Here is a 25,984-nt window from a genome sequence, read left to right on the forward strand (position 1 = left end):
TATATTATTAGGATTACTATTACTATTACTCCATTCGTCTCATCATAAATTTATAAGACTCAAAATTTTTCGACACGAAAACTAAGGAGAATGTGTAAATTAGTTAAAAATGGTAGGGCCTACACCTTTTTAAGGCTTAAATTCTTTCATTTATGGAAATAAGTCACTTATTGTGGGACAGCTCAAAATAAAATACAATTCACTTTCAGTGGGACGGAGAGAGTATAATATAATTATAAAATTATTATTAATTATTCATTTTTATAATTAATAATAATAATTATGTTATCATTGAAGTTAGCACTTACCATAATCCATTTTAAGTGCAAGTAGCGCTCAATTTTATGTATCTCGATTTTTGTTCAATTTATATTAATAACCTTATTCTTTACTCTTCATATTTATTCCCTCCTTTTCTTTTAAATTAAATAAAAACAATAATTTATTCCAAATTGTCGTAGTTGGTAGAGCGTAGAGCAATTTATGTAGATTCTTTTTTTCATTTGAATATATCTAAAAGTGCGAATCACACGTCTAATTAATATCTGTATATACTTAAAGCGAAATTTATACTAATAAATTAAACTTAATGTAGAAAACAAAAAATTAACAAATCAATATTGAAGCAGTGAAATATTTATAATGAACAGGAAAGGAAACACACTCCTCATTATTGTGCACACACCCCCAAATTGTTGTCATTATGCATTATATATATGTAGATAATAATTTTTTAAACACATTTTTATATAGTAGGTGTTCCCAATAATTAGTCTTGCTAAAGTTTGATGGACCCTTTTGACAAGTTGTCAACAACACTTAGTGATAAATATATTTTTTTCCTTCTTCTTTATCTGCAGACAGCCTATAACCCTCCTCTATTTTGTGCTCTCTCAAATTTGAACATTTATCCATACCCTATTTTTCTTATTCTTTTTCTAATTTTGCATGCCTCCTCCATATACGGGCTAAAGCATATAAAGTTAAAATTGAAGAAAAAATATATAAGAAAATAAATAAAATTGAAAGTGTGACACAAAGTGGGACACAAAGTGGGACATAAAGTGTGGTACATTGAATCTCATTCCCTCGATATACACAAGTAACTGATAAAATTATATATTTCTAATTTTTCAAAAATAAAATTATATATTTTCTTCCAAACAAATTAAAGAGTGTTTCTCTTTGAAATTACAAGAGGTATTGAGTATAATCAATAACAATAAGATTGTTTGTCTTTTATATTTTACTATTGTGTCAACACGTTTGTACCGAAAACCATATCATATCTCTCACATCATATATAAGAAATTACATATCGATTTGAAACTTTTAATCACACGATTTGATATGTACAAATTAGTTGAACTTGTCCTTGATTTCGAATACTTATTCAAAACCACATCTTATGCATCAAACAAAGTTTAAAAAGGACAAGACATAGGAGATGGTTAAGACTTTAAATCAATCATGGAATAAATATAATTAGTTATAATAATAATCTCGTGATTATTCAAATCCCTTCTTCTCTCCTCTCTCTCTCTCTCTATATCTATTTAAATGCCAAAAATTTATGATGGTTTTGGCTTATTACTTGTGTGCATAATTTTTGAGTTGCAACATAGTAGTCAAGCCCCCCCCCCCCCCCCTCCCCCCCATCTCTTTAAAACTCCATTGCAGATGCTCAGAGTTTTCCTCGTAGGTAGCTAAACAAGTTTGTCTCCGTCTATCATCGCAGTTTTATTACATGGCTTATTTGTCAGATTCCAACATAAGCATGGCAGTGAAGGCGTTGAAGCTGCTATTTTTTTCAGCAGGTTTGCTTTCCACTGCGGTGATGGTGAAAGAGGCATTTGTGCCCTTTTTGTGTGAGATTTTTTTCCCCAATCTCGTAGCGTTTTGGAATTCATTTAGGTGTTTCTTGTCTTCCCCTCTCTACATCTGCATCATCATCAACTCCGTGGTGCTGCTCATCGCCGCCACCTCGAGCTCCCACCGCCACGACGACGACCCTCCGCCGCCGCCGGAGGCAACGACATTATGCAGTGATGAGCAAACTTTGTACCATGGTAGTGTTATTGGTGATGATTGTGCACCACTAGCTACTAGTGACGTTAATGATGATGTCGTTGATGATGTCGTCGAGATCGAGGCACCAGAGTCTCTCTCTGATCATATCTCTGATTATGATCATGAGAGAGATATTGAGAAACGTGACACGGTGGACTCGAACTCAGAACCATCTCTCTCTAGGGGTGATCACGAGAGAGAAGCTGAGGGGGATGACACGATGGACTCCACGTGGCAGACGATAGTCGAGGGCCGGTCAAAGAAGTTGACCAAGAGCGAGTCCGTGCCACCGAGAAGTAGGGTAGAAGAGCACCAGCATCGGAAGGAGCTCCGGAAGCTCGAGACGTTCAACGACGGGGCGTCGATAAGGCGGCTAGGCGGCCTCAGGCGGGACCCGTCGCTCGACGTCGACGAGTTCAACCGGCAAGTTGAAGCCTTCATCAACAAGTTCAATCGGGACATGAGGCTGCAAAGACAAGAGTCGGATCAAAGGTTTTTAGATATGATCAAGCGAGGACTCTAATTAATATGTGGCGTTTGTGGGTTTATTTTGCTTTTATTAGGATTGTGTTTTGAAATATTGTGAATCTTAACGTTGATGAACATGGTCTTTTTTTTTGAATTTTATAGGTTGCAATGTTTAATCTTTTCATTAGGTATGTAGTTGCTCTCTCTCTTTCTTTAAAATAAGATATATAGAAGATGGTGGCATCTTGAGATAGTGACATTCCAACACAAGGGAATTGATTCTTTGGTATGAATATAATTAGTTAGTTTAATTAATTGACATTATTATTTAAAACCCATTTTCAATATCGAATTTTTATTTGAGACATGATAATTAATAAATGGGCCATGAGATTTCATGTGAGATTTTTGTGACTCGAGGTACTAATTATAAGGATAAGTTCAACATAATTAAGTTGTAGACATACTAATAACTATGTCACGCCAAGCCTATATATATGTGTCCTACCAAACACGTGAAATGATTTTTCCCAACCTTTTTTTTTGAAATTTTATTTAATTATTGAATTTGCTAAATTGAGTCAATCTATTTTGTGGGACAGGTCCGTACTAAATTAGTGTTATCAAACACTATTTTCACTGTTGAAGATATAGTGCATTTTGAGGTGAAAATTTAAGGTCCAAATTCAATAATTTTTGGACTTAGACACTTGCTTTTGTTTTGTTCGTATTTTTTTAAGGAAAAAAAAATAATTTTGTAAATAATTTATGTTGGAATTGTTGGGCCAAGATATTTTGTTGCCCAACCCACTCCGCGATGGCCCGTTTCTCAGATAGAAAGAAAGGAAAAAAATAAATTTGTAAATAACCTAATTTATGAACACTTTATGATAAAAGAATTAATTTTTATGAGTTTAATTAAATAATATAGGAACCTAAAAATAAAAATCACCCTCTTGAGCCCTACCTAAAAATCGGTGTAAATGAATTTTCCATGAGTTGGATTTGTGGAAGCCAAATTTTAAATAAAATCAAAGAAAGAATTCATAATTTTTTTCTATTTAATTTCCGAAAATAGATTAGTTACCAATTGAGAGTTTTGGAATATGAAGATCATCAATTTTACATTAAAAATTATCACAATAATAAATTTTGAAAATTAAACAAAAGTCGAGTATTTAATAATTATTTTTTCAAATTTGAAATCGTTTCTTATCATGATAAAGGAATGAATGAGGAACACGATTCTCTCGAAAAGGTAATACAACAAAAATCAACCGAATCTATCAGCCTAAACAAATCAACGGTCACGATTTCATCATGAAAACTAATCGGACGGCCCAAACACACTCACAGATACAGTACTCTTTGAGCTGTTTCTATGGAATCTCCAAACTATATACATACAAACTTCAATTGCATAGCGCAGAGCTCGAGTGAGTGTGTGAAAATGGCGTCGCTTTCATCTCCATCGGAGAAGGGAGCTGAGAACGGAAAACCAGCGGCGCAGAAGGTGAAGAAGGAGGGATTGGGGTGGATTGAGTGGCTGATGGGGTGGTTCTACCTCGCCTACGAGATGCTGTTTCAGAGAATCGTCGCCAGCAACGTTCCGAATCCAATGCCCCTGCCGCCGATTAATGATCTCACTTTCATCGTCACCGGCTCCACCTCCGGCATCGGCAAGGAAATCGCCAGGTTTTTCTTCAGTTGTTGCTATTGTTGTTTCTATCTACGATTTTAGTGGTTAAAATCCTTTTTTTTCCGGATGTTATTGAGTGGATTAGGGTTCGTGTGGGTGGAATGTTGAGTACGTATGCTTCTTTTGCCACCTTATGATTGGAATCGGAAGTGATTTTGGGGAAATGAAGTTGAATGTGTGTGATGGAGTTGGAAATCTCGCAGGAATGTGGTTGTTGGTTGAGGATTCTTCTGATTAGTGATTGATTTACTATTGTTGCAGTTGTGATTTCTTCTGGCATTTGCTGTTTTAGTGATTGATTTACTATTGTTGTAGTTGAGATTGATCAGCAAGCATTTTGGGAGTTGGTTTTGTATGAATGAGATTTGATGGTTTTTCGTTGTTTCGTTATTGCACAGGCAATTGGCGGAAGCAGGGGGGCATGTTGTGATGGCAGTAAGAAATACAAAGGCTGCTAATGAATTGATAAAGAGGTGGCAGGAGAATTGGTCCGGGAAGGGTCTTCCTCTTAATATCGAGGTACTTAATGAGTTGAATTCATGGTGGAAATTAAAGTCATGGTGAATCCGAAAACTTATTAGGAAATACCGGGATTTCCATTTTTATGGTGTGAAGTCTTGCTTGTGGAATCTAATTAACATTGGATGCGTATGGAGATATGCAAATTCTTTCTGTTTCCGCCTTTCTATTTTATCTGTTTCCGGAATAAGGATGTGTCAAGTTTGTGTTGGCTCTGGTGCTCTTATTTTTAGTATCAGTGAGTAGACGAAATTTTTAACTGCTATGCATTTTAAGGTTATGGAACTCGATCTTCTCTCTCTAGAGTCTGTTGCGAGATTTGCTGAAGCTTGGAATGCACGTTCAGGACCTCTACATGCTCTCATCAACAATGCTGGGATATTTTCCATTGGAGGTTTGTATATGAAGGGTCTACTCCCATGTATGGAAACAGACACAAACACACACACACAGAGGCACACTATCTTTTGATTATGTAGTTTGACTGTAATGAAGCCATTTTTGGTTTACCTATGTATTGAGCGACTGCTATTAGTTGGCTCTCTTAGTATAAGGTAACATGTTGAACCTTAGTTGAACTCACTCCATTATTGCTCAATTCAGAACCACAAAAATTTTCAAGGGACGGCTATGAAGAACATATGCAAGTGAACCATCTAGCCCCAGCACTGCTATCAGTTTTGCTTTTGCCCTCTCTTATTAGAAGCTCGCCCAGCCGCATTGTCAATGTGAATTCTGTTGTAAGTTTCATGAGGATTCTTTACATTATACATTTCAGCATATATAACTGTTCCAAGAAAAAAATGTCAAAAGTATGTATTCTTTGTATTGTTGTTATGATACCCCTTCCCCCGGTAGAACACGGGTAATTCTGCTTTGATAAAAATTTAGCACTTTTAAGACCTCCATCATTAATTCATTTAGAAATTCCTCAATATTTTATACGAAGCTAAACAACACCTGAACCTAACATAGAAAGAATGCATCTTGTGTACCCTGTTTTGGAACTTTATTTAATAGTGAGGACGGACTACTATAAGGGAAAGTATCCTCATTTCCTGCAAAAAGAAGCCTTCACAGATTTGCTGTTTCTGCTTGCTACATAAGCAAAGCACTGGACAGGAAAATCTGTATTGGAAGTAACTAATGAGAACTTTTAGTTTTTCGTTTAGTATTATATTTAGAATTAACTGATGAGAACTGTAGTAAAGACGACATGATAATTAACTCATCATAATTTCATCTTGTATTTGTGCAGATGCATAACTTAGGATTTGTTGATCCAGAAGACATGAATGTTACATCTGGTAAAAGAAAATTTACAAGTATGGTTGGGTATTCGAGCAGTAAGCTAGCACAGGTACTTTCAAATGCTTGCTTTAGATTTTAGCAGTTATCTACTGAACTTTCAAGTGTAATTGTTTTTTCTTCTTTTCTCTTGGGTCGCACCTTTAAGCAACTCTGCAGCTGGTAAGTTGATTTCAGTGGTGGTCCTGGATCATGGACCTCATCGTGCAAGTCTTTTTAGATCAATGCTCCTAATAGGGGAGGCAACTCTTTCTCGTGGCTGCTTTTTTGGTTGCAAGTTCAGTGTTTTAGTCAGTGACTCAGTAACATCTTTCCTTTAACACTTGCATTGCTCCACGATTTTCTGTTTCGCTTCTTCACCAACACCCTCTAGATTTGTTAATGCAGATCATGTTCAGCAGTGTCCTTAACAAGAGACTGCCAAGTGAAGCAGGCATTAATATAGCATGTGTTTCGCCAGGAATAGTCCACACAAATGTCGTAAGTTTGTTACATTCTACACAAACCGGGCTACTGAGGATCTTGTCAACTTAAAACTCAATCTATCATGTTTCAAACATATAACTGGTTGGTTACTTTCTTTTAACGTATCATAGTAGTTCACAATCATATCTTTAGACTATGAACGCAGGCTAGGGATCTTCCGAAGATTGTTCAAGCCGGTTACCAATTAATTCCATATTTCATCTTCAGCCCTGAAGAAGGTAAACGTTCCGACAGTTTAATTGCAGATGTCTTCATTGATCTGCTACACGAAGCATTTTAGTCGAAGGCAGCTAAGCTAAGGTAGTTTGTATGGATTATTACAGGCTCTAGAAGCACTCTTTTTGCAGCCACCGATCCCCAACTTGTGGACTATACCGAGTCGCTGAAATCAGAAGATTGGCCCGTGTGCGCCTTCATCAACCACGACTGCCGGCCTGCAAACCCGTCGGAGGAGGCACACAACGTCGAAACAGCATCTAGAGTGTGGGAGAAGACACTGGAGCTGATTGGGCTACCATCAGATGCAGTGGAGAGGCTTATAGAAGGAGAAGAAGTTAAATGCAGATACTGGCCCTCTGAGTAGAGAAGTAATCATCATTTTTAATGATCAAGATTCAACTTTTGCCTTAATATTTTTCACACGTTAACTGATGCTGAATTAAAAGAAGGGATTTATCTTTTTGCTGTATCTTCTGGGCTTCAATCTTGGATGTATGTGTAAGTTAACAATTTAGCAGAGTGTTGAATTACTTCTTGTAGAATTTGCAGATTTTGTTTTTTTCAACTGAGCTGAGGCGAGTTGGATTTTGTCTAGTTCAAGCTTGAGTTGTTTATTGTTTATTGTCAAATCGAGCTCAAGCTTAAATTATTTAAAATATTTGAGTTTGAATGAACTTTTTAGGAGCTTTTTAAATAAATTGAATGTCTCATTCTCAATAAACAGAGATCTATAACTGAAATAACTAAAAAAAGTGGAATTAATTGATAAAAAATAATCATACACCTTAAAATATCAACCGTAGAAAACTGAAATTGTGGGGAAAAAAATGAAAAAATTGAAAGTGAGATAATGCATTATGCATCCCAACACGTGTGTTTGATATATAAATTAAGATAAAGGGTGATAAATAAAATTTAGATAAATAAAACCTAGATAAATAATATCAGGATGGAGGAGATATTAAATTTTTCAGTGGAACAGTGATATAAGAGCGAGTCTCTTGCTTAATGCGGGACTTCTTATTAATCAATATTGCTATCAGACGCTTAGATAAAACTTGATTATTTATCTATCTTGCTTTATAGAGGCTATCACACATAATTGATGTTGCCAAATAATCTAGGCAAGTAGTATCTCAGTTGAAGAAGGTGAAAATGATGGTTTGGACATTTAATTATGTTGGGATGAACATTAAATTGTTTAGACAAGTGGAAATGTGCACTAATTGGATGTCATGCCAATGCACTTGGAGTTTGAATACTGTAACAGCAAAACTGCATTATTTTTCTTTATATATATATATATATATAGAGAGAGAGAGAGATGATGTGATGAATAGTATATAATCAGAGCAGAGGAAGAAAGGTTGTCCTACTTTTTCATAGCTAGCTTCCATTTCTCCAATTCGCAGCGAACGTTAGGCTTTAGGTCTGATGCATTAAATGCTAGTACTGCCATTTCGCCACGTGTCCAACTCCCATTGGCCAACACTCAAATCATTCTTAGCGGGTTTTCTTCTTCTTCTCCTCCCCTCTCTCTCTCTCATAAAAGCTCCCCTCTCACCTTCTCACTCTCTCTCTCTCTCTACTCCAAAGTCCTGCTTCACTCACACTGTGTGTGCCTCTGTGTGTTGTTTTTGCAGCTGGAAAAGAGGCTTTCATCTCCCAAAAATTTCTTAAGGTATGCTTTGGATATATGTAGTCTTTACCATTTCCTTTTTTATTTTTTTATTTCTTTTTCTTTCCATGATCGCATTAAGCAATCTCTCTCCTCTGTGTTAGTGTGTGTGTGTGTGTTTTCTTCCTCATTTTTCTCAAGAAAAATCATGCAAAGCTTCAGTCTTTACCCAAAAATTTCTTAAGGTACGTTTTGGATATATGTAGTCTTCATCATTTCCTTTTTTATTTTATTTTTCTTTCCGTGATCGCATTAAACAATCTCTCTTCTCTGTGTTAGTGTGTGTGTGTGTGTTTTCTTCCTCATTTTTCTCAAGAAAAATCATGTAAAGCTTCAGTCTTTACCCATTAAATTTTCAGTTTTTCAGTCATTTAGAGAGAGAGAGAGAGAGACATGTATATCTCTAGATTTCTTTTCCGACTAAAATCACAAAGAAGCCCAGAAATGGAGGTTGAAAAAGTGGTTTACTGTGTTTGATTTTTGGTTAATATCATTCAATGTTGTTAGCTACGCTCTGTATTAAATATTTCTGCTGATTTCTCAGTCACACACACTGCTGCGTGTTTATATTTTTATAACATAATAAGATATGTATAAATTATGACATTATCTGCCTTGCCTTGTATAAAATTGTAATTTTGCTTGTTTTTAAAATCCTAATTTCATCTCTTGTGGGGTCACATGTCTTCTGCCTTATGGGCATATTTATAATGCGACAATCAATGTTACTGTATTTTTGGGATCATTATTTATAACATGGATTTCTGCATACATATATGTGGAGAATTAATTTCTCATAGCTCAATTTTTCAATGCTGTAGGGACCTTGCTTGTCTGCTGCAAAAATGGTGGCCAAGGCTGAGAAATCCGCCGCCGGAGACGCCGCCGCCGCGCCGTCGAATCACCAGTCACGCCGGAGAAGAGGCTTCAACAAACCATCTTGGCTTCTCTGCGCCATTGCTGGTAAACAAAACCATGCCACCACTTTTATTTATTTATTTATTTATTTATTTTTATTTTGTGAGTAAGATTTGAAATACTTCCAAAGACACTTTTTTTAACTGTACATTCAAATTTGAAAACAGTGTGGAAACTGAAAAGCATCATATAAGATTCTTGAATGAAAGGGAAATGAGAAATATTCTTGATTGTAAGCTAGTGTAAAAAAAGATGAGATTTTTGAATTTTCAATTTTCAATTACATGAAGGTGGGGCCATGATGGCTTCTAGGCATTTGCTTTTTCTGCTTATGTACCCTCTTTGTCATTGAATAAGAAAAAAAATACAATCTTGACATGTCACTTTCAACCCATACAAAAATACATTAGATTATTAGAACCACAAAGTTTCTATTCACAAAGATACAAACTTTACCATCTTTTCCTCATCTGCTGCAATGTTCCAAGTTACCCTCTTTTCAAAATTTGAACCCTTTTGGCCAAGTAGCTTTTATTGCTGCCTTGTTGCAGATGGAATGTGATTTGATTCTGATTTGGTTTTGCCTCTCATTTGGACATGTGTATAACTTCTTCACAAGGGCATTTATCTTTCCTCTAATCCCTCTATTGGGTTAATCCCGCGACAAAATGATGAGTCACCTTGTCGGATTCTTAGGTGGAACCATTTTTTCAACATCACCCAATAAAACAACGTCGTTTCACCTCAGAATCCGGCAAGGTTGCTCATCATTCCTTTTCATCCTTTAATATTAAGGTTGCTCATCATTCCTTTTCATCCATTAATATTTCAAGCTGGAGCATACATTGTCTCCATCAAGAAATGCCTTGTTACACACTGCATATTTGAGCATAGGACTACATATTTGCTTTAAATGGACCTGCAAAGATTTAAACACATGGTTAGGAAATTTAAATACCACATCACAACAACTATAGGCCCACAGAAGATTTATGCCAAGACTTCTTGAATTTGAAATGATGTAGTTTCCTCCTCACCTTTGGGACCAGCCTTGAATTGCTTCCTTCCAAAAAAGGCCAACATCTTGCATTGAATGCTAATCGAATTCCGGATTTTGAGCAGATTTGGATGAGAGGATGAAGATGCTGACAAGGAAAACACCTAAAGGAAAGAGTCCTGATAGCTTCTCTGAGAGGGCTAACTCTTACTACCACGAGCGGCCCCAGCTTCTGGCGTTGCTCGATGACTTGTACAACGGGTACCTCTCGTTGGCAGACCGTTACTGCCAGGTACTCGCCAAGAGCCAGCAGCAGCAGCAGCAGAAGCCTCAGAGCCGGTGCACTTCCCCTAATCCACGTGTGAAATGTGAGGACGTGGATGAAGGGGACAGCGGAGAAGTGATTGACTCTGATGCTGAGAGCTCGCTGTCTTTCCAGCCTCCAGCCGTGGCGCCCGTTGATGCTGACATGCTCGTTGCAGACTTGGTGATGAAGACGGTGGAGTATGACATCGTTGAGAACGAGCTAGCTGCGGTGGAGAAGAGGTGGAGCGAGTCATCGAGGAAGATGGAGCTGCAGAAGAACCTGCTGGATGTGCTGGAGTCGGAGAGGCTGATCCTGCTGAATGACAACGCAACGCTGGGCTACAGAGTGTCTGCGTTGGCGGATGAGAACAAGGGGCTGGCCTCCGAGTCGATGTTCTTGAAGAGGAAGGCGGCCGAGCTAGCCAGGTGCATGCTGAAGACGAGGGAGGATCACCGGGTGTGCTTGCTGAGCCGGAAGATTGAGGATCTCCAGGGGCAGATCCACGGGCTCGAGAAGAGGAACAAGGAGTATTACGAGCAACTCGTGAAGCAAGAGGAGAAGGGCGTCCTCGTCTCTAAAGGGACGAGCAAGAGTAGTAAAGGCGGAGAGGAGGTGAACTTGGAAGACTGCTTCCGAGTAGGCGGTGGCGGCGGCGGCGTTGGTGCTATCAAACTCAGTAAATGCTTTAGCTTCAACATCAAGAAAGTAGATCAGAATGCAGGTGGTGATCTAGACAGCAGAAAGGGTTCTAAGCTGTGGGATAAGGTGAAGAAGTTGGATTTGTTCCAATGTGGCTCTCATTTTGATGCTGCTACCTACTAACTGAGGCATCAAAAGAGCAACAATCCTATCCAAACAATAGTATAGCACTTGCTAATTAATGTCATATATATAATATATGTATGTAGTATTAGCATTTCTGCTCTAATTAATATGATATTAATACATATATGCAAGAAATGAAGCCACTTCTTTAGTTATATTATCTAGAATTTGAGAATCTGTGTTTCCAAAAATTAGTCTTGATATAAGAAGGGATTTATAAAGACATTAGTAGATGAAATCAATAAATCACTTTCATTCAAAACAGCTCATTACAATAAATCCCACTTGCTAAATACAATGAAGCATAAATATGATCAATTGAAGAAGCAAAATTCTCAGTAACAGAAATTCTCGAAGAGAAATTTCTCAGCTAGTCATGAATTCCTTGGTGCTGATATAAGTCTGTAAAAAATAAAGAAAAAAAAAATACAGCAATCCCATGAAGAAAAAATGTTACAAGAACTGCTTTACCCCTCCTCTCTCTAAACAAGAGAGAGAATCATAGTAACTTCATTGTGGATTCTTGTTCCATGATAGATAGGAGGGATCTCCCAAAGGCCTGCACAAAGATTAACAACAACAACAACAATAAGAACCTCGTTCGTTGAGATTAAGGAGGTGTTTGAGTAAGCTTATTTTAGAGAGATTATAAGTTGCTAACGTGTTTGTATAATGATTGTTGCGTATAAGATTATAAAAATATATTGGGGTTGAAGAACTTATATTTTTAGTAGCTTATAAGCTCTTGAAACTCATTTTTACGGCTTATAAGTTGTTTAGCATAACATAAAGAGTTAGATACCTTGGCTTGAAAACATAGAGAAGTGAGAAAATGACAGCAAGAACAAGGCTGGTGCCTCCGATGGCCATGTACATTCTGCCGATGAAGTCGTTCTTGCCACCAATCCACGTCGCGGTTGAGATCACCAGCTTCTTCTTGCCATTGAAGGAGTATGTATTGTAGTTGTTCTGTATTGTCACTGTGATCCTCTCGTTTGCCTCGAGGTCCGTCTCGATCTTCCCGTATAGTTTCCTGAACGTGGGCAGCGCTGCAGTCCTCATCCATACCATCAGATCCTCTTGCTGGCTCAGCTGTTTTCACACACACACATATATAACCAAGAAAGATTCATCATTAGTTATTGCACAAACATATGGCAGCAAAAAAAGAACACAATGTGATCCCATTTGTTCAAGAAAAATAAGAACAAAAAGATTTAGTTAGGTGCTGTTTTGGAAGATGTATAGGCAAATTGATGATTCTTGCAAGAAGAGGCAAATAGTTATGATCCCATTTGCTTAATATTCAGACAACATAAGATATCACAAACAAAATCAATATTTACAAGAAAATGAGCAAAATAATACTAATAATTAGGCATGTATACTAACAGGTATATTCTCATCAAGTTTTCCACCCCCAATCAAGGGGCCATTTTGGAAGTTCTTGGGGTAGACATTGGGTCCGAATTTATGAGTTCTATCGCTTCTCCAAGCGATGTCCTTCTTGTTAATCTGTAGAGCTGCGTCATTCTTGGACAACGCGTAGGTGTCGTTGAACAAACTCCAAGCAATGAGCCCACACGGGACGATGGGCTTACCATCACCCGTCTGCCCCTCTGGATCACACAAATTGGTGCTAGACTCGGATTTCGGGCTCCACAGCTGACGATCACTTCTACTTTTCACATATCTGCACCGAGCAACACATTAGCCTTTTTGTTCTGTTCCATCTCCATCCACATTGATCTAGTAGAAACGGGATAATTTCACTAACCTCCTATGGTTTTGATAGAAGTTATCAAGCTGGTAATACACATAGATTGGCTTCCTCATCTTCTTCGGAACCTATAGGGATGAGAAAAATAATAGCTAGGCCATGAAACAAGAGATTCAAGATTGATCAAATCATCATCAATGGTGACAAAATGAGATTAGGCTAATTACAGTTAAGCTCCTGATGCAGGTCTTGTTTGTTGCAGGATCTTTGATGAAGCCAACCTTCTGGTTCGTCGATGGAATGCACGCGTCGTCATAACGGTCCACCACTTCAACCACCTACACACATATATATATACATACATATATATAAATTGTGCAGTTCATCATTTGATCCACATTTTATACAACAACTAGCTATCATTTCTCACAGCAATAGTATTGAATCATCTCTAGCTGTCTGAAAGGGAGATGTATATATGCAAAAGAAGATGAAAACCAGCAAACTAAGACAATGCAGAAAAAAAAATCAATAATTTAACGATTTTAAAAGAAGGATTTTTAAAAAATGTTTGGGGGGGCTGAAGCCCACCTCCCCTAAAGAGAGAGGGAGAAGATCATTACATTCTCTGATGCGGAAAGAGCGAGCAGACCGATTGGAATGAAGATTATGGCGAGGCAGATGAGAATTCCAATGACCTAAACAAGAAATTATGCAAAAGAAACAAAAAATATATATAAAAATCAACAGCTATGATCATATAGACAATTTATTGCATTGATTTCCACGCACCAACGTGGGTGTGTGTGTGTTTCATGTGATCAAGATTGAGAAAACATACCAATGCAGGAGTAAGAATCGGTTTGCAGGCGGGGAGTTCTTGCTGAGTAAATCTTGAATCTTCAAAAAAACAAAAAAATAACAAATCAAAATTGAAAGATATCAAGAAATTTAACATGCATGCCACAAATAAATTCAATAAAAAATGCAGGGAAAATTAGGAAATTTTACATATGGGCTTCCTGGAAACCTTTTTGGAAGGTAGAGAGGATACATCATCGGAACTCATTTGAAAAAAGAATAAAAATTTAAAAAAAAAATGAAAATTATTTTAGGCCGAAGGATGTCCCTTTCAGACAAGAAACATAATCTGAAATCCTTAAATTTTGTGCTTTTCTTTGAAAGGAAGGAAATCAAGTCGTGTAATGATGTGCTTGGAATCTCCCTATTCTTTTTCTTTCTTTGTGTTTAGGGAGATTGCAAATTAAATTTAAATCGAGATTATTGGCGAATGAGGCGCTTAGCGGAGTCATAATCCATATTATTATTATTATTATTATTATTATTATTATTATTATTATTATTATTATTATTATTATTATTATTATTATTATTATTATCAAACACATCCATTTAACAACAATGCTTTAACTTACATTTCCATAGGTACCATCGAACAAATAAAATAAAATAAAATAAAATGCAAGTACGACGAGACAATAAATTAGAACCATTTTTACATTATACAAATATTTGCTGTTATGCATAAGTTTGAAATTAGAAGGGCTAAATTATAAAAACATTCTTTAAAAAAAAAAAAAAAAACTCCTAACATAAGCATTTATAGTGAAAAACAATTTAGATATATAGTAAATTTGATCATGTTCTTGTTTTGCATATTAACTTAAAAAACAGTTTAACAATTATTGAAATTTTAATTTCATATGATTTTGCTAACGAGGCTTAGATTCTGGTTCAATATACTTACCTAAACATCATTGTGTTCAATTATAATTATACATAATTAATTGAAATCGATTTACATATGAGTGCAAAATTTCAAATGATCACATCATCATTTAACTCTTTAAATTTAATCAAAATCCAACTCATTAACAAATCAGACGAGTTTAAATATTTAGTAATTACTAGACAAAATTTTAAGGTGGTGTGTAAAGTTAGAAATTGGTCAAGGTTTAACAATTTACATATTATTATTCTTCAATTAAATGTTAGTGATTTTTTTAATTTTTTTTTTATAAAATTGAGTTGTAAAATGATATTTAGCCTAATCTTTTACCAATATATATACAACTTCGAAAAGAAAAAAACCAAATTCCCAATGCAGAATAAATAGCTTAACTCGAGGCGTAAAATTTAAATTTAGAAGCAAAATCCCAAAAACGCTTAAATCCTTCCACGGCGGAGCTCCGGCGCCGACGACGGCCCGTGGTGGTGCGCGCGGTTTTACCGGGATACTCTTTCGGAAAAGGTGTAAACATCAATTCGCTTCAAAGTTTCACAATCACGAGCCCTAGCTGAGATGAATCACAGCAACAAGAAGAAGAAGAGCAGAAACGAACCGCATGAATTCGAGTTCTGCGAGGTCTGTAAATTGAACCACAACCACGGCCGCCGCCACAATTATTTGCCAAGCCACAAAAATTCACTCTCCAGCCTCCTCGCGCGCTTCCAATCGAAGCTCTCCGACGTCAAATTCTTCCTCAAAACTCCGATGCCGATCCTTCCGGAGCTCGCGCACCAGAATCGCCTCTGGTGCGTGTTCTGCAATTGCGACATTGTTGAGCTCGATAGCCAATTCGCTTGGTCGGTAACTCGAGAATTTTGCATCAATTCGTTGCTTTGATTTTCTAGATGTTAATTGTTTTGGTTCTGTAATGTGTTTGAGGTTATCAGTAGCAATGCGGTCGAGCATTTGGCTGGTGAGGAACACTGGAAGAGAGTGAAGGGGTTTATGTGGAAATATGGAGGTGGAATGGACCGTGTTGATTTGTTTCGCATTTCTGAGGCTGATTACGCCAAGGTACTTTTGATTATTTTTGAAGATTATGGCTTAGGCTTTCTGCTATGCTATGGCTAGTTACAAAGTCTGATTTACTTGAAGAATGCATGATGTTTAACACTATGGTTTCAGAGCATGATGCATCCTATGATATCTAAGAAGAGTTAATATATCAAAATATGCATTTTTCTATTGTAAAGATAAAAATATCCACAAATAGCCATTTTTGGCTTAAAGTATTGTTTTTCTCTTAATTCACGTCTAAAAAGCTTCGTGGTTGTGAATTATAGGCAAAAATAGGGTCAATTCATTGCTAAAAAGCTTCAATGGTGTGAATTGCAGGCAAAATGAGGTCAATTCATGACTAAGAAGCTTAGTGGTTGTGAATTGTAGGTAAAATAGAGTCAATTCACGACAAAGAAGGCATTTTTTTTAATATTTTTTTTAACCTTAATGCCTGTTTTTTTATATTTTTACAACAGCAAAATGGATATTTTATTAGTTCACTCTATCTAAGAATGCAGTTTGAATTTGTGGGACTATCAGGTTGTAATTATGACTTTTTTATGTGCTAGTATTATTCTCTTGGATGTTGTAGCTCAAGGGTCTATTACTATTGGTTTGCTTTTGATATTGTTTAGAGTTTGTTTTTAGTTATTTGGCTATCTCCATTAATATATTTTGGCTGTTATTCAGCTAAATTTTACTTTTGTTGTCACTTTAGATGACTTGTTGTGACTGTGATGTATAAGCGTTTGTTTTTATGGTTTTTGATTGTAGTGGGAGAAGAAGTGCAAGACATTGAAGATGGAAGCTGCTAAAACACAATCGGTCGGAACATTGAATGATATCCACAATAAACATAATGCTGAATTTGTTAATAGTTCATGCAACAATAACTTCGATGCTCTTAATTCTTGCATTCCAAATTATGTTGTACCTTTACATAGCTATACGGATGAGAGAACTCCATTGTCCAGTTCGGTGTTATCTTCTTCTGTCTCAAATACTGGCCCTTCATTATATAATATATCTGGAGACAAAGATGCCCAATACTTGAAGAATTCAACAGGTACTCACGCATGAATTTATCAAAAGTTTACTGTAGAGTTGGTGATAGTGTTTCTGATATTTTCTTTTTGTTTACTAGGTTATGTTGATAATCAGCACTTCTCCAATTCTCTTACTAGGGAAGGCTCATCTTATGATTATTCCAGCAATGGATCTGTAAGTTTACTATTAGCATAACCTAAGACATACCTTTGTTCCTTTCGTTCGACAGATTCCTGGTTGTTACCCTTCAGTTTTCCTTTGAATTAGCACAGAATTTTCATTTGTTACCGTAAGTGTTTCTCAAGCAGGTATATTCAGGAGTAGGAGTAGGTAATGGAGAGATATCACCAGGTAACATGGTACCACACCACGTTGTTTTGCTAGGGCTACTGGGATTATATGTCTTTCATGTATGAACCTTTTTCATTCTTTTCTTGTATAGGCTTGGTGCATTTGACGCAAGTTTCTTCTACATCTAAAGTGGCTTTGGAAGGAAATGTCCACACTGGAGCACCTCCACCGTGGCTTGATGCAACAAAAGGAGATAAACTCAATCCTGCATGGAAACCAGAATCAAGGGACCCTGTTTCTTCCAGAGCAGGGAAGTCGAAGCTGAACCCAAAACGTGTTGGAGCTGCGTGGGCAGAGAGAAGGAAACTTGAGTTGGAGATGGAGAGGAGAGGGGAACATGTTAATAGCAACTTTGATGCTAATTGGCTCCCCAATTTTGGTAGAGTGTGGCAGTCTGGCACAAGAAAAGATTCTAGAAAAGAATTCCAAACGGAGAATAAAGCAGCCCCGGAGGCTGATGATCAATCGGAGGCACCAGTGCTAGTACAGCCTTACATCAGCAAACGAATGGTAAACTATGAAGTGGATCTTTCTGCTTATTTTTCTTGCCAAATTTTCTTAGTATTTACATCCCTTATGAGATCATGTTCTATTTCTACGTGCTTTCTCTCGTTCTCTCATTAACGTGCCTAACTACATTATGAAATTGTGCGCGACTCTTATGTAATGCTATCATCTGTTAGCTCCTTCAGCCTACTGACCCATTCTTTAAACTGCAGCGGAAGGATGCAGCAAATGACAAGCATGTCTCACAGTGAAGCACACTGCCACGACGACCTGCTTCTCGATCCCCGGCTCTAGTTAAATTTTGTCTGTATAGTATTAATAGGCAGATGAGAAATCAAAAGTTTAATGGCATAACAGCTGATGTTGAATGCCATTACTCAATCAAGCATTGTTTGGTGTTTTGTTAGCCCTATGATAGCCAATGAAATGAGTTCGAAAATTTGATTTTACCAATCACTGTGGTGTGTTTCACTGAAGATGCATCATGGCATGATTAAGCAACTTTGGATTGTTTGCTGTCTGTTTTCAATGTTGACAAAATTTGATTTTACCAATCTAAGAAACAAACTACAATGGAATGATTAAATGAATTATACACATCAACCTTAAAAGCCCAATGATTGTAAAGTAGACAAAAATCAATCCAACACTGCTTAAGTAACATTTTCAACCAACTCACAGAATTGCAAGACATTGTAAGCCAAAAGCAGCAAAACACACTATAACTTCATACATGCGTTGCAAGATCAATTTTATTTCCTAGCAGAAGCTAATCTGCATCTCAGTAACAATCTAAAGCAGAATTCATACATTTTGAAACAAGATCAATCATCTGCGAGGATCGGTTCGGTTTATTCATTCCTTGCAGCCTCAGAGTTAAGTTCCAAATGAGCACATATGTAGCCATCTTGATCTTTAGAGATCTGCGACAGCCACGACAACATCCTTGGTCATGATTATAACGAACAGTCTCAAACAGATTGAGATCCAAGTTCGAGTCATTTCATGGTGAACGTAATCTGCCAGAACCTCTTCCATCCCTCCATTTATATGCCAGAGTACGGACCGGATAGCTCTGGTTCCTGGGATCTGGAAAAAAGTTGATAATTCCTATTAGAACAGTTAAGATGAACGATATATAGTCTTAAAAATCCACAGAAAACTGAACGCGCCATGCATGCTTATGGTGGAAAACATGTATTTTCACTATTATTCCACTCTTTTCACATGTTCTATAGCGTGGATAACTATTCTCAGGCAGGATCCTTTTCACTCCAATTCACGATATTATTATGGGGCGTTGATGTGACAATGACAGAATCACGCTCAATGGATATAATTCTACCCGTGCCACCTCAGTAAACTCGAGCTACTAATCCGACGACCATTCAACACAAGCTCGAGCAAATTCAAATCCAATAATCTTTGGAGGGTGTTTGGCAAAAATAAGCTTCTAAATAGCTTATAAGCTGTAAAAATAAGCTCCAACAACTTATAAACTCCCCAAAACATAAGTTCCTCAAACCCAACTTAATTTTTTCATAATCTTATAATCAACAATCATTTACAAAAGTAAAGCTACTATGGTTTGTTGTTTCCATTATAGGAGTATATCATTACCATTTAATCTCAATCCAATTTGCTCTCCTCACTAGCACTCTCTATCTCTAGCTTAAAAGCTCAATTTTCCAAACATTTTGACGACTCATAAGCTCTTCAAACATCTAAAAGAAGCTTAGCAAAACACCATCTTAGTAAGAAAGCAGATAACTTTACATAGAAGATCACAATGTCAGCTCGATTTTTAACCGAAGCAAAGTGCTCAAACACTTGCAACAGAACCGCAAAAAGAATACATGTCAACGCCATTTCCAGCAAACTCACCATCACTCAACCAGATCTCTCTCTCTCTACTTTTTATAGCACAATTCGCAGCTGAGCATTATAATCGCGAAAAGCATTTTGAAACTCCGACTAAATCGACAATACATTCCTAAGTCAGAGGAAAATGAAATCCATAACGAGTAAAAATCGGCGCACCTGCGAAGAAGAGTTAGAGTAGGGGCGGGATGCTACGCGGTTGAGGCACGACGCAGAGAAGAGAGTTGAAGAAGAGATGTTGCTGCCACCGGGGGACATTAGGGCACGGGGTCGCGCGATAGGAGCGGCGAGATCGGAGCGGATCAATTGGCGGGCGGCGGATGGAGTGTGGCCGGCGCCGGACGCCCGGAAAGCTGATGCAGCCGATCTGCTCAGCCGAACCGCCGCTGATGCGCTTCTAGAAGTTGCCATCTTCGTCGCTTCAATTGAAACAAAAAACAGAAATTAAAAGATGCGCGCAAACAACACAAATACTCAATTAAGGAACTTCACTCGATGAGGGAATTTACCTCAAAAATCTTAAATCGGAGTAGATCCACCTGATTAGGGTTCGTTCTTCAATGAAGCCAGATAATTACTCCATATTAATTACAAAAAAAAATTCCTAATAAAAAAATATGTGTTTGATAAAAACAATAATAATCAAATAATATGTGGGCCGAGCTGGGAGGTTATTTTATCAGCCCAATATCTCTTCTTTAAGTTCACAAAGCCCAGCCCAATAGTTTCTATCGCCCGTGGGTGCCCAGCGCTCGCTGCATTTGTGGAATTCAAATCCGAAAATATCACGTCAAATTCTCGCCAATTCATTAAAAATCTCATCAAGAATTCATTCCAAATCATTAAGAATCTGTCAGAATTCTATAGACTTTTAAAATCCACGGACTTTTAAAATCTATAAAAATCCGGAACGAATACACCCCCCTTAATCTAGTAAATACTCCCTCCGTCCCATAATAAGTGGTCACATTCTTTTCGGCACGGAGATTAAGAAATTGAGTGTTATATGTTTTAATAGAGGGTGGCCTACAATTGTTGACCAAATTAGTGAGTATTTGTTGACTTAATTAAAGTAATTTTGGCATTTTTAGAAAGTGGCCTACAATTGTTGACCAAATTAGTGAGTAATTGTTGACTTAATTAAAGTAAACTTTTACCATTTTTAGAAAGCAGCCACTTATAGTGGGACAGACGAAAAAGGAAATGTGGCCACTTATTATGGGACGGAGGGAGTATGTTCTATTAAAAAATATATATGAACTTTATAAGTTTTAAAATTCTACATAGATTCATTTTGTTGGCTAAAAATCAATTTTTTATTGTCCGATAACAATTTAAAAATTAAAAGTATAGTTGAAAAGCTCTCACTAACTCACACATGATTGTTTTTCTACTATAATATCATACAGATCTATACATATTAGATATTACTCTCTCCGTCCCACGAAGCATGATACAATTTCCTTTTTGGTCTATCCCACGAAGAATGACACGTTTCTAAAAATAACAAAAAATTTAGCCTTTATTCACATTTTCACTTTTTCACCTACCACACTTAACACACAAAATATTAATTTCTTAATTCCCGTGCCAAAAAGAAGTGTGTCATGCTTCATGGGACGGAGGAGTACATTTGAGAATAATTGATCAAGTAAAAATTGCTCTATTAGCAATAAATAAGTGGGTTTGTAACTTGTATCACGTAAGTGTCTCTAAAGGAATATAAACATGATTCTATCTCTTTTAATAAAACAAATCGCATTTAAAATATAAAAAAAATTGATTTTTTCCGAATTTTTATATATGATTCAAACTCATAAACGTTTCAATCATGAGGTGGCCACTCCACCAAATCACTACTTAGCCTTACATGTTTTGAGCAAGTGAGCTGTGAACTTCTTAAAGAAAAGAATATGTTTCCATCACACTAAAAGAAAAATACTTTCCCTCCACTTTTTAAATTGGTAGAACAATTAAAAAAGGCAAGCTCCTGTGAAAAAAAAAAAATTCACCTGTTTGAAAAAGTGAATTCTTTTCTTGAAGACAAGTTTGTCTTCCCCACAATCAGCTCAAAGAATGTTCTTTTCTCTTGCTTCCATTAGCTATGCAGCAGCCTTGTAAATTATTCCCACATGCATCTCCAAACACATGCCATTTTCTTCTCCTATATAAACAATCCCACAATCTTTGTCCAAAAAACAGACAGCCCCACAAAATCCCCTTCTTGCAAAGACAGCTTTCCAGCCTTTGATCGAGTGCGATGGCTTCAGCTGCTGTGGTGGATACTATGCCCGAGGCGTTGAGGCAGAGCCGGTACCATATGAAGAGATGTTTTACTAGGTACTGGTTGGTTGTCTTCTTGTGTTGCTAGGATTTGTGACCTTGTTTTCTCACATGGCTTTCTTTGAAAATATTTGAAGGTTTACCGAAAAGGGAAGAAGGCTGATGAAGCTCCAGCATTTGCAGGAGGAGATTGAGCAGACCATTGAGGATAAGGTTGAAAGATCCCAGGTCATGGAGGGTACACTTGGTGATATCTTGAACTCGACGCAGGTAGGGCCCCCCGGGCCCACATATACTCGAGCTTTAGCATAACGAACTCTGCTAGCAACTACTTGGTATTCAGCCTTCGATAATGATATGCAGGAAGCAGCAGTCGTGCCACCATACGTTGCGTTTGCAGTAAGGCATAATCCTGGTATTTGGGACTATGTGAAGGTGGAAGGTGACAGCCTTTCTGTGGAAATAATCACATCAACAGATTATTTGAAGTTCAAAGAAATGATCTATGATGAGAAGTGGTGAGTACCTGATATTTGTAGAGGATTTTTCTCAGATTTTGGACAAATAATGTTCTTTTTTTTTATGCAGGGCAAGTGATGAAAATTCTCTAGAGATAGATTTTGGAGTGTTTGATATTGGCACTCCAAAACTGACTCTGTCGTCTTCGATTGGGAATGGGCTCGGGTACGTCTCTAAATTCATGACCTCGGTGCTTGGTGGGAAGCCTGAGAGCGCGAAGCCTTTGGTTGATTACCTGTTAACTCTTGAACGAAACGGAGAGGTAGGGGAGTTTGAAGGTCACCACCTGCAGATTGAAAAGTTGCTTATTAGATCCATAACTTTTTTGGAAATCCCTTTTGCAGAAACTTATGATCAATGAGAATATTGATACTGTTATGAAGCTTCAAGAAGCATTGGTAATCGCAGAAGTTTTCGTCTCTGCTATGCCAAAGGAAACTCCATACCAGAATTTTGAGCAGAAGTAATGACCTCATCTTCTTTATCCTGTAATGAGAAGGGAAAAAAGTAAATAAATTGAAATTTAACTTTGTTCTTTAACTTACACATTCTACAGGCTTAAAGAATGGGGATTTGAGAAAGGGTGGGGAGATAACGCAGAAAGAACTCGGGAAACGATGAGGATACTTTCTGAGATAATGCAAGCACCTGATCCTGCAAACATGGAAGCATTTTTCAGTAGGCTTCCGGTCATATACAATGTCGTTGTCTTCTCCGTTCATGGCTACTTTGGACAAGCAGATGTCTTAGGCTTACCCGACACTGGCGGCCAGGTGAACGTGTCGTTTGTTTTTTTATCAGTACTTTTCAGGGTGAGCCATGTTTTGACCAAGAAATATGTTGAACAGGTGGTTTACATCCTTGATCAAGTGAGAGCTATGGAAGAAGAAATGTTGTTGAGAATAAAGCAGCAAGGTTTGAATGTGAAGCCCCAGATTCTAGTGGTGACTCGTCTAATCCCGGATGCCAAAGGAAACAAATGCAATCAAGAAATGGAGCTTGTCGAGGGCACAACGCACTCCCACATCCTCAGGGTTCCATTCATCACCGAGAAAGGAGTTCTTGGACCGTGGGTCTCTAGATTCGACATCTATCCTTACTTGGAGAGATATGCTCAGGCAAGCACGCTCTCTACACGAGCTACACAGAAACGAGTTTCTTACTATGACCTAATCAAATTTGTGTGCTTTTTCACTCCACTAGGATGCATCAGCAAAGATTGTTGAGCTAATGGAAGGAAAGCCTGACCTCATAATTGGAAACTACACAGATGGAAACTTAGTTGCTTCTTTAGTTGCTAGCAAGCTTGGAGTGACTCAGGTAAGCATTTGAACCAACTTCTATTGCAATGTGTTGTTTTTATGAGAAAATAACATCTATATACGAACGTGTCCTCGATCCTAGGGAACGATTGCTCATGCTTTAGAGAAGACTAAATATGAAGATTCAGATGTGAACTGGAGGGACTTGGACTCAAAATATCACTTCTCCTGCCAATTCAGTGCTGATCTCATAGCAATGAATGCTGCAGATTTCATAATCACAAGCACATATCAAGAAATTGCAGGAAGGTAATCATAAAGCTTAAAAGTTTTCAGAATCCTAGATTACCAGCAAGTAGAAAGTACTGATCTTCCAACCTTTCAGCAAGAACCGGGCAGGGCAATACGAAAGCCATGTCTCGTTCACGATGCCAGGGCTTTATAGGGCAGTTTCAGGCATTGATGTATATGATCCCAAGTTCAACATTGCCTCCCCCGGAGCTGATCAATCCGTCTACTTCCCGGCCACGGATAAACAGAAGCGATTCACCAAATTCCAACCTGCCCTTGAGGAACTGATCTACAGCAAGGTGGAAAACGACGAGCACATGTAAGTCCATAAACTTGATTAACAGAAATAAACACATATCCAACTGAAAAACCTTTGTAATTATTGAACAGAGGATATATCACAGACAGAAAGAAACCAATCATCTTCTCAATGGCAAGGCTAGACATTGTCAAGAACATTGCAGGGCTAACTGAGTGGTATGGCAAGAACAAGAGGCTCCGGAGCTTAGTAAACCTTGTCATTGTAGGAGGATTCTTCGATCCATCCAAGTCCAAGGACAGGGAAGAAACGGCGGAAATCAAGAAGATGCATACCCTCATTGAGAAATACCAACTCAAGGGGCAGCTGAGATGGATAGCAGCTCAAACTGACAGATACCGCAATGGTGAGCTATACCGTTGCATTGCAGACACGAAGGGGGCTTTCGTGCAGCCTGCATTGTACGAAGCATTCGGCCTCACAGTGATCGAAGCCATGAACTGTGGACTGCCCACATTTGCAACCAATCAAGGAGGGCCAGCAGAGATCATAGTTGATGGGGTCTCAGGCTTCCACATTGATCCCAACAACGGCGACGAATCAAGCAACAAGATAGCTGATTTCTTCGAGAAATGCAAAACGGATAGCAGATACTGGAACAGAATGTCTCAAGGTGGCCTCAAACGAATATATGAATGGTAATCCAAGCAGACCTCTCACTCGCACATTTGACAAACACTTTGTGAGCATATGTCTAAAAAAATCCTCTCTTTTTTTGCTACGCAGCTATACATGGAAGATCTACGCAAACAAAGTTCTCAACATGGGATCAGCCTATGGATTCTGGAAACAGCTCATCAAAGACCAAAAACAGGCGAAGCAAAGATACATTGACATTTTTTATAATCTCCAATTCAGGAAATTGGTGAGTTTACCAAATTCAAACCAAATATTCTTTACTATTAATCTTTTATATAAAAAGAAATATAAATGTGTTTTCATTGCATGGCTACAAATATTAGTGTGATTTTAAATATAGTTCGTTAATTCCATAATCCTAGGCAAAAAATTTGCCGATCAGCGAAGAAATCAAACCGGCGGCATCATCGAAGACTCAATCGCCGAAACCGGCGGCACCGAAACAAGAACTGGAGCCGCGAGCTTCAGCTCCAGCGACGTCGTCGGATGAAGGCGAGAATTCGACGGCGATCGAGAAGTTGGAAAAATCGAGAGCATCGCCGTGCGCTTGCCACTGGTTTTGCCTGTGCATCTCTTCCGCCATTGTTATGTATGCTTTGCTCAAGATGTATTGGATGTTCAAATGATTGAGCTCAGCTGCTAACCATCCAAATCGAGGGATAAATAATGGATCTCAGCTTCTCTCTCTTCTTTCTTCTTCCACTTCATGTCGACGAAATCAATTTGTAATGCTTATGTGATTTTGTTCGTTGAATAAAATGGAGGGCTGCTGAAATAAAAATTTTATTGAAAAGAAAGAAAGAAAAGTTGTTACAAAACCGGTGTAACGAAAAGCAGTACAGCAAGGGACCAATGTAAGGCG

The 25,984-nt window shown here is 37.7% G+C and overlaps 7 protein-coding genes and 2 long non-coding RNA genes across 13 annotated transcripts; 5 read left to right on the forward strand and 4 right to left on the reverse strand.

Annotated features, from left to right (window-relative positions):
* The first annotated feature begins 1,747 nt into the window (after positions 1–1,747).
* On the forward strand, positions 1,748–2,593 carry LOC131024710 (uncharacterized). The gene has a single exon (XM_057954250.1). The coding sequence runs from the start codon at positions 1,748–1,750 to the stop codon at positions 2,591–2,593; it is 846 nt and encodes a 281-aa protein (XP_057810233.1).
* A 1,203-nt stretch (positions 2,594–3,796) lies between these two features.
* On the forward strand, positions 3,797–7,311 carry LOC131026517 (dehydrogenase/reductase SDR family member FEY-like). Its single transcript, XM_057956393.1, has 8 exons — positions 3,797–4,233; positions 4,636–4,756; positions 5,033–5,150; positions 5,360–5,496; positions 6,015–6,116; positions 6,452–6,544; positions 6,696–6,768; positions 6,874–7,311. Exons 1-8 carry the CDS (start codon positions 3,920–3,922, stop codon positions 7,131–7,133), a joined length of 1,218 nt encoding a protein of 405 aa, XP_057812376.1. The 5' UTR covers positions 3,797–3,919; the 3' UTR covers positions 7,134–7,311.
* Positions 7,312–8,086: 775 nt separating this feature from the next.
* LOC131026519 (kinase-interacting family protein-like) lies at positions 8,087–11,649 on the forward strand. Of its 3 annotated transcripts, none has more exons than XM_057956397.1 (3): positions 8,087–8,450; positions 9,269–9,410; positions 10,488–11,649. In XM_057956397.1, the coding sequence occupies exons 2-3, from the start codon at positions 9,293–9,295 to the stop codon at positions 11,489–11,491; spliced, it is 1,122 nt and encodes a 373-aa protein (XP_057812380.1). In that variant the 5' UTR covers positions 8,087–8,450; positions 9,269–9,292; the 3' UTR covers positions 11,492–11,649. The 3 variants fall into 3 exon arrangements, with proteins under 3 accessions (XP_057812380.1, XP_057812379.1, XP_057812381.1); XM_057956396.1 differs by having other exon boundaries at positions 8,106–8,279; positions 9,248–9,410; XM_057956398.1 differs by lacking the exon at positions 8,087–8,450 and adding an exon at positions 8,528–8,632.
* LOC131026522 (uncharacterized) lies at positions 9,612–10,537 on the reverse strand. Its single transcript, XR_009102330.1, has 2 exons — positions 10,403–10,537; positions 9,612–10,284 (listed from the first exon to the last, which is right to left on the reverse strand). It is a non-coding gene; the product is annotated as an uncharacterized LOC131026522 (long non-coding RNA).
* A 78-nt stretch (positions 11,650–11,727) lies between the features above and the next one.
* LOC131026520 (ALA-interacting subunit 1-like) lies at positions 11,728–14,497 on the reverse strand. The gene is made up of 8 exons (XM_057956399.1): positions 14,226–14,497; positions 14,056–14,114; positions 13,838–13,912; positions 13,442–13,552; positions 13,272–13,342; positions 12,887–13,187; positions 12,297–12,586; positions 11,728–12,053 (listed from the first exon to the last, which is right to left on the reverse strand). The coding sequence occupies exons 1-8, from the start codon at positions 14,281–14,283 to the stop codon at positions 12,005–12,007; spliced, it is 1,014 nt and encodes a 337-aa protein (XP_057812382.1). The 5' UTR covers positions 14,284–14,497; the 3' UTR covers positions 11,728–12,004.
* An 805-nt stretch (positions 14,498–15,302) lies between these two features.
* On the forward strand, positions 15,303–18,381 carry LOC131026518 (TITAN-like protein). Of its 2 annotated transcripts, none has more exons than XM_057956394.1 (7): positions 15,303–15,821; positions 15,912–16,038; positions 16,798–17,089; positions 17,168–17,244; positions 17,379–17,421; positions 17,513–17,931; positions 18,141–18,381. In XM_057956394.1, exons 1-7 carry the CDS (start codon positions 15,538–15,540, stop codon positions 18,177–18,179), a joined length of 1,281 nt encoding a protein of 426 aa, XP_057812377.1. In that variant the 5' UTR covers positions 15,303–15,537; the 3' UTR covers positions 18,180–18,381. The 2 variants fall into 2 exon arrangements, with proteins under 2 accessions (XP_057812377.1, XP_057812378.1); XM_057956395.1 differs by having other exon boundaries at positions 15,915–16,038.
* A 167-nt stretch (positions 18,382–18,548) lies between these two features.
* Positions 18,549–20,453, reverse strand: LOC131026521 (succinate dehydrogenase subunit 4, mitochondrial). Its single transcript, XM_057956401.1, has 3 exons — positions 20,319–20,453; positions 19,969–20,228; positions 18,549–19,017 (listed from the first exon to the last, which is right to left on the reverse strand). Exons 2-3 carry the CDS (start codon positions 20,218–20,220, stop codon positions 18,844–18,846), a joined length of 426 nt encoding a protein of 141 aa, XP_057812384.1. The 5' UTR covers positions 20,221–20,228; positions 20,319–20,453; the 3' UTR covers positions 18,549–18,843.
* Positions 20,454–21,581: 1,128 nt separating this feature from the next.
* On the reverse strand, positions 21,582–24,363 carry LOC131026524 (uncharacterized). Its single transcript, XR_009102331.1, has 4 exons — positions 24,223–24,363; positions 23,260–24,136; positions 22,619–23,097; positions 21,582–22,546 (listed from the first exon to the last, which is right to left on the reverse strand). It is a non-coding gene; the product is annotated as an uncharacterized LOC131026524 (long non-coding RNA).
* Positions 22,013–25,886, forward strand: LOC131026523 (sucrose synthase 7-like). 2 transcript variants are annotated; one of them, XM_057956403.1, is made up of 13 exons: positions 22,013–22,149; positions 22,230–22,362; positions 22,456–22,610; positions 22,681–22,873; positions 22,956–23,074; positions 23,168–23,384; positions 23,460–23,729; positions 23,815–23,931; positions 24,016–24,182; positions 24,259–24,483; positions 24,555–25,121; positions 25,210–25,348; positions 25,485–25,886. In XM_057956403.1, the coding sequence occupies exons 1-13, from the start codon at positions 22,070–22,072 to the stop codon at positions 25,746–25,748; spliced, it is 2,646 nt and encodes an 881-aa protein (XP_057812386.1). In that variant the 5' UTR covers positions 22,013–22,069; the 3' UTR covers positions 25,749–25,886. The 2 variants fall into 2 exon arrangements, with proteins under 2 accessions (XP_057812386.1, XP_057812385.1); XM_057956402.1 differs by having other exon boundaries at positions 23,168–23,729.
* Positions 25,887–25,984: the final 98 nt, after the last annotated feature.

Source organism: Salvia miltiorrhiza, chromosome 5, assembly GCF_028751815.1.
Source record: "Salvia miltiorrhiza cultivar Shanhuang (shh) chromosome 5, IMPLAD_Smil_shh, whole genome shotgun sequence".
Lineage (NCBI taxonomy): Eukaryota > Viridiplantae > Streptophyta > Magnoliopsida > Lamiales > Lamiaceae > Salvia > Salvia miltiorrhiza.

Coding starts and splice junctions, on each gene's coding strand:
- LOC131024710 (XM_057954250.1), top strand. CDS start 1,748: ATGGCTTATTTGTCAGATTCCAACATAAGCATGGCAGTGAAGGCGTTG.
- LOC131026517 (XM_057956393.1), top strand. CDS start 3,920: ATGGAATCTCCAAACTATATACATACAAACTTCAATTGCATAGCGCAG. Junction 4,757..5,032: donor GTCTTCCTCTTAATATCGAG/GTACTTAATGAG, acceptor ATGCATTTTAAG/GTTATGGAACTCGATCTTCT. Junction 6,769..6,873: donor CATCTTCAGCCCTGAAGAAG/GTAAACGTTCCG, acceptor GGATTATTACAG/GCTCTAGAAGCACTCTTTTT.
- LOC131026519 (XM_057956397.1), top strand. CDS start 9,293: ATGGTGGCCAAGGCTGAGAAATCCGCCGCCGGAGACGCCGCCGCCGCG. Junction 9,411..10,487: donor GCTTCTCTGCGCCATTGCTG/GTAAACAAAACC, acceptor GATTTTGAGCAG/ATTTGGATGAGAGGATGAAG.
- LOC131026520 (XM_057956399.1), bottom strand. CDS start 14,283: ATGAGTTCCGATGATGTATCCTCTCTACCTTCCAAAAAGGTTTCCAGG. Junction 14,115..14,225: donor GGTTTCCAGGAAGCCCATAT/GTAAAATTTCCT, acceptor GTTTTTTTGAAG/ATTCAAGATTTACTCAGCAA. Junction 13,343..13,441: donor CCTGCATCAGGAGCTTAACT/GTAATTAGCCTA, acceptor TCATCCCTATAG/GTTCCGAAGAAGATGAGGAA.
- LOC131026518 (XM_057956394.1), top strand. CDS start 15,538: ATGAATCACAGCAACAAGAAGAAGAAGAGCAGAAACGAACCGCATGAA. Junction 17,090..17,167: donor ATACTTGAAGAATTCAACAG/GTACTCACGCAT, acceptor TTTGTTTACTAG/GTTATGTTGATAATCAGCAC. Junction 17,932..18,140: donor CTTACATCAGCAAACGAATG/GTAAACTATGAA, acceptor TTTAAACTGCAG/CGGAAGGATGCAGCAAATGA.
- LOC131026521 (XM_057956401.1), bottom strand. CDS start 20,220: ATGGCAACTTCTAGAAGCGCATCAGCGGCGGTTCGGCTGAGCAGATCG. Junction 19,018..19,968: donor ACTCTAACTCTTCTTCGCAG/GTGCGCCGATTT, acceptor ACTTTTTTCCAG/ATCCCAGGAACCAGAGCTAT.
- LOC131026523 (XM_057956402.1), top strand. CDS start 22,070: ATGGCTTCAGCTGCTGTGGTGGATACTATGCCCGAGGCGTTGAGGCAG. Junction 22,363..22,455: donor ATATCTTGAACTCGACGCAG/GTAGGGCCCCCC, acceptor AATGATATGCAG/GAAGCAGCAGTCGTGCCACC. Junction 23,075..23,167: donor TACCAGAATTTTGAGCAGAA/GTAATGACCTCA, acceptor CACATTCTACAG/GCTTAAAGAATGGGGATTTG.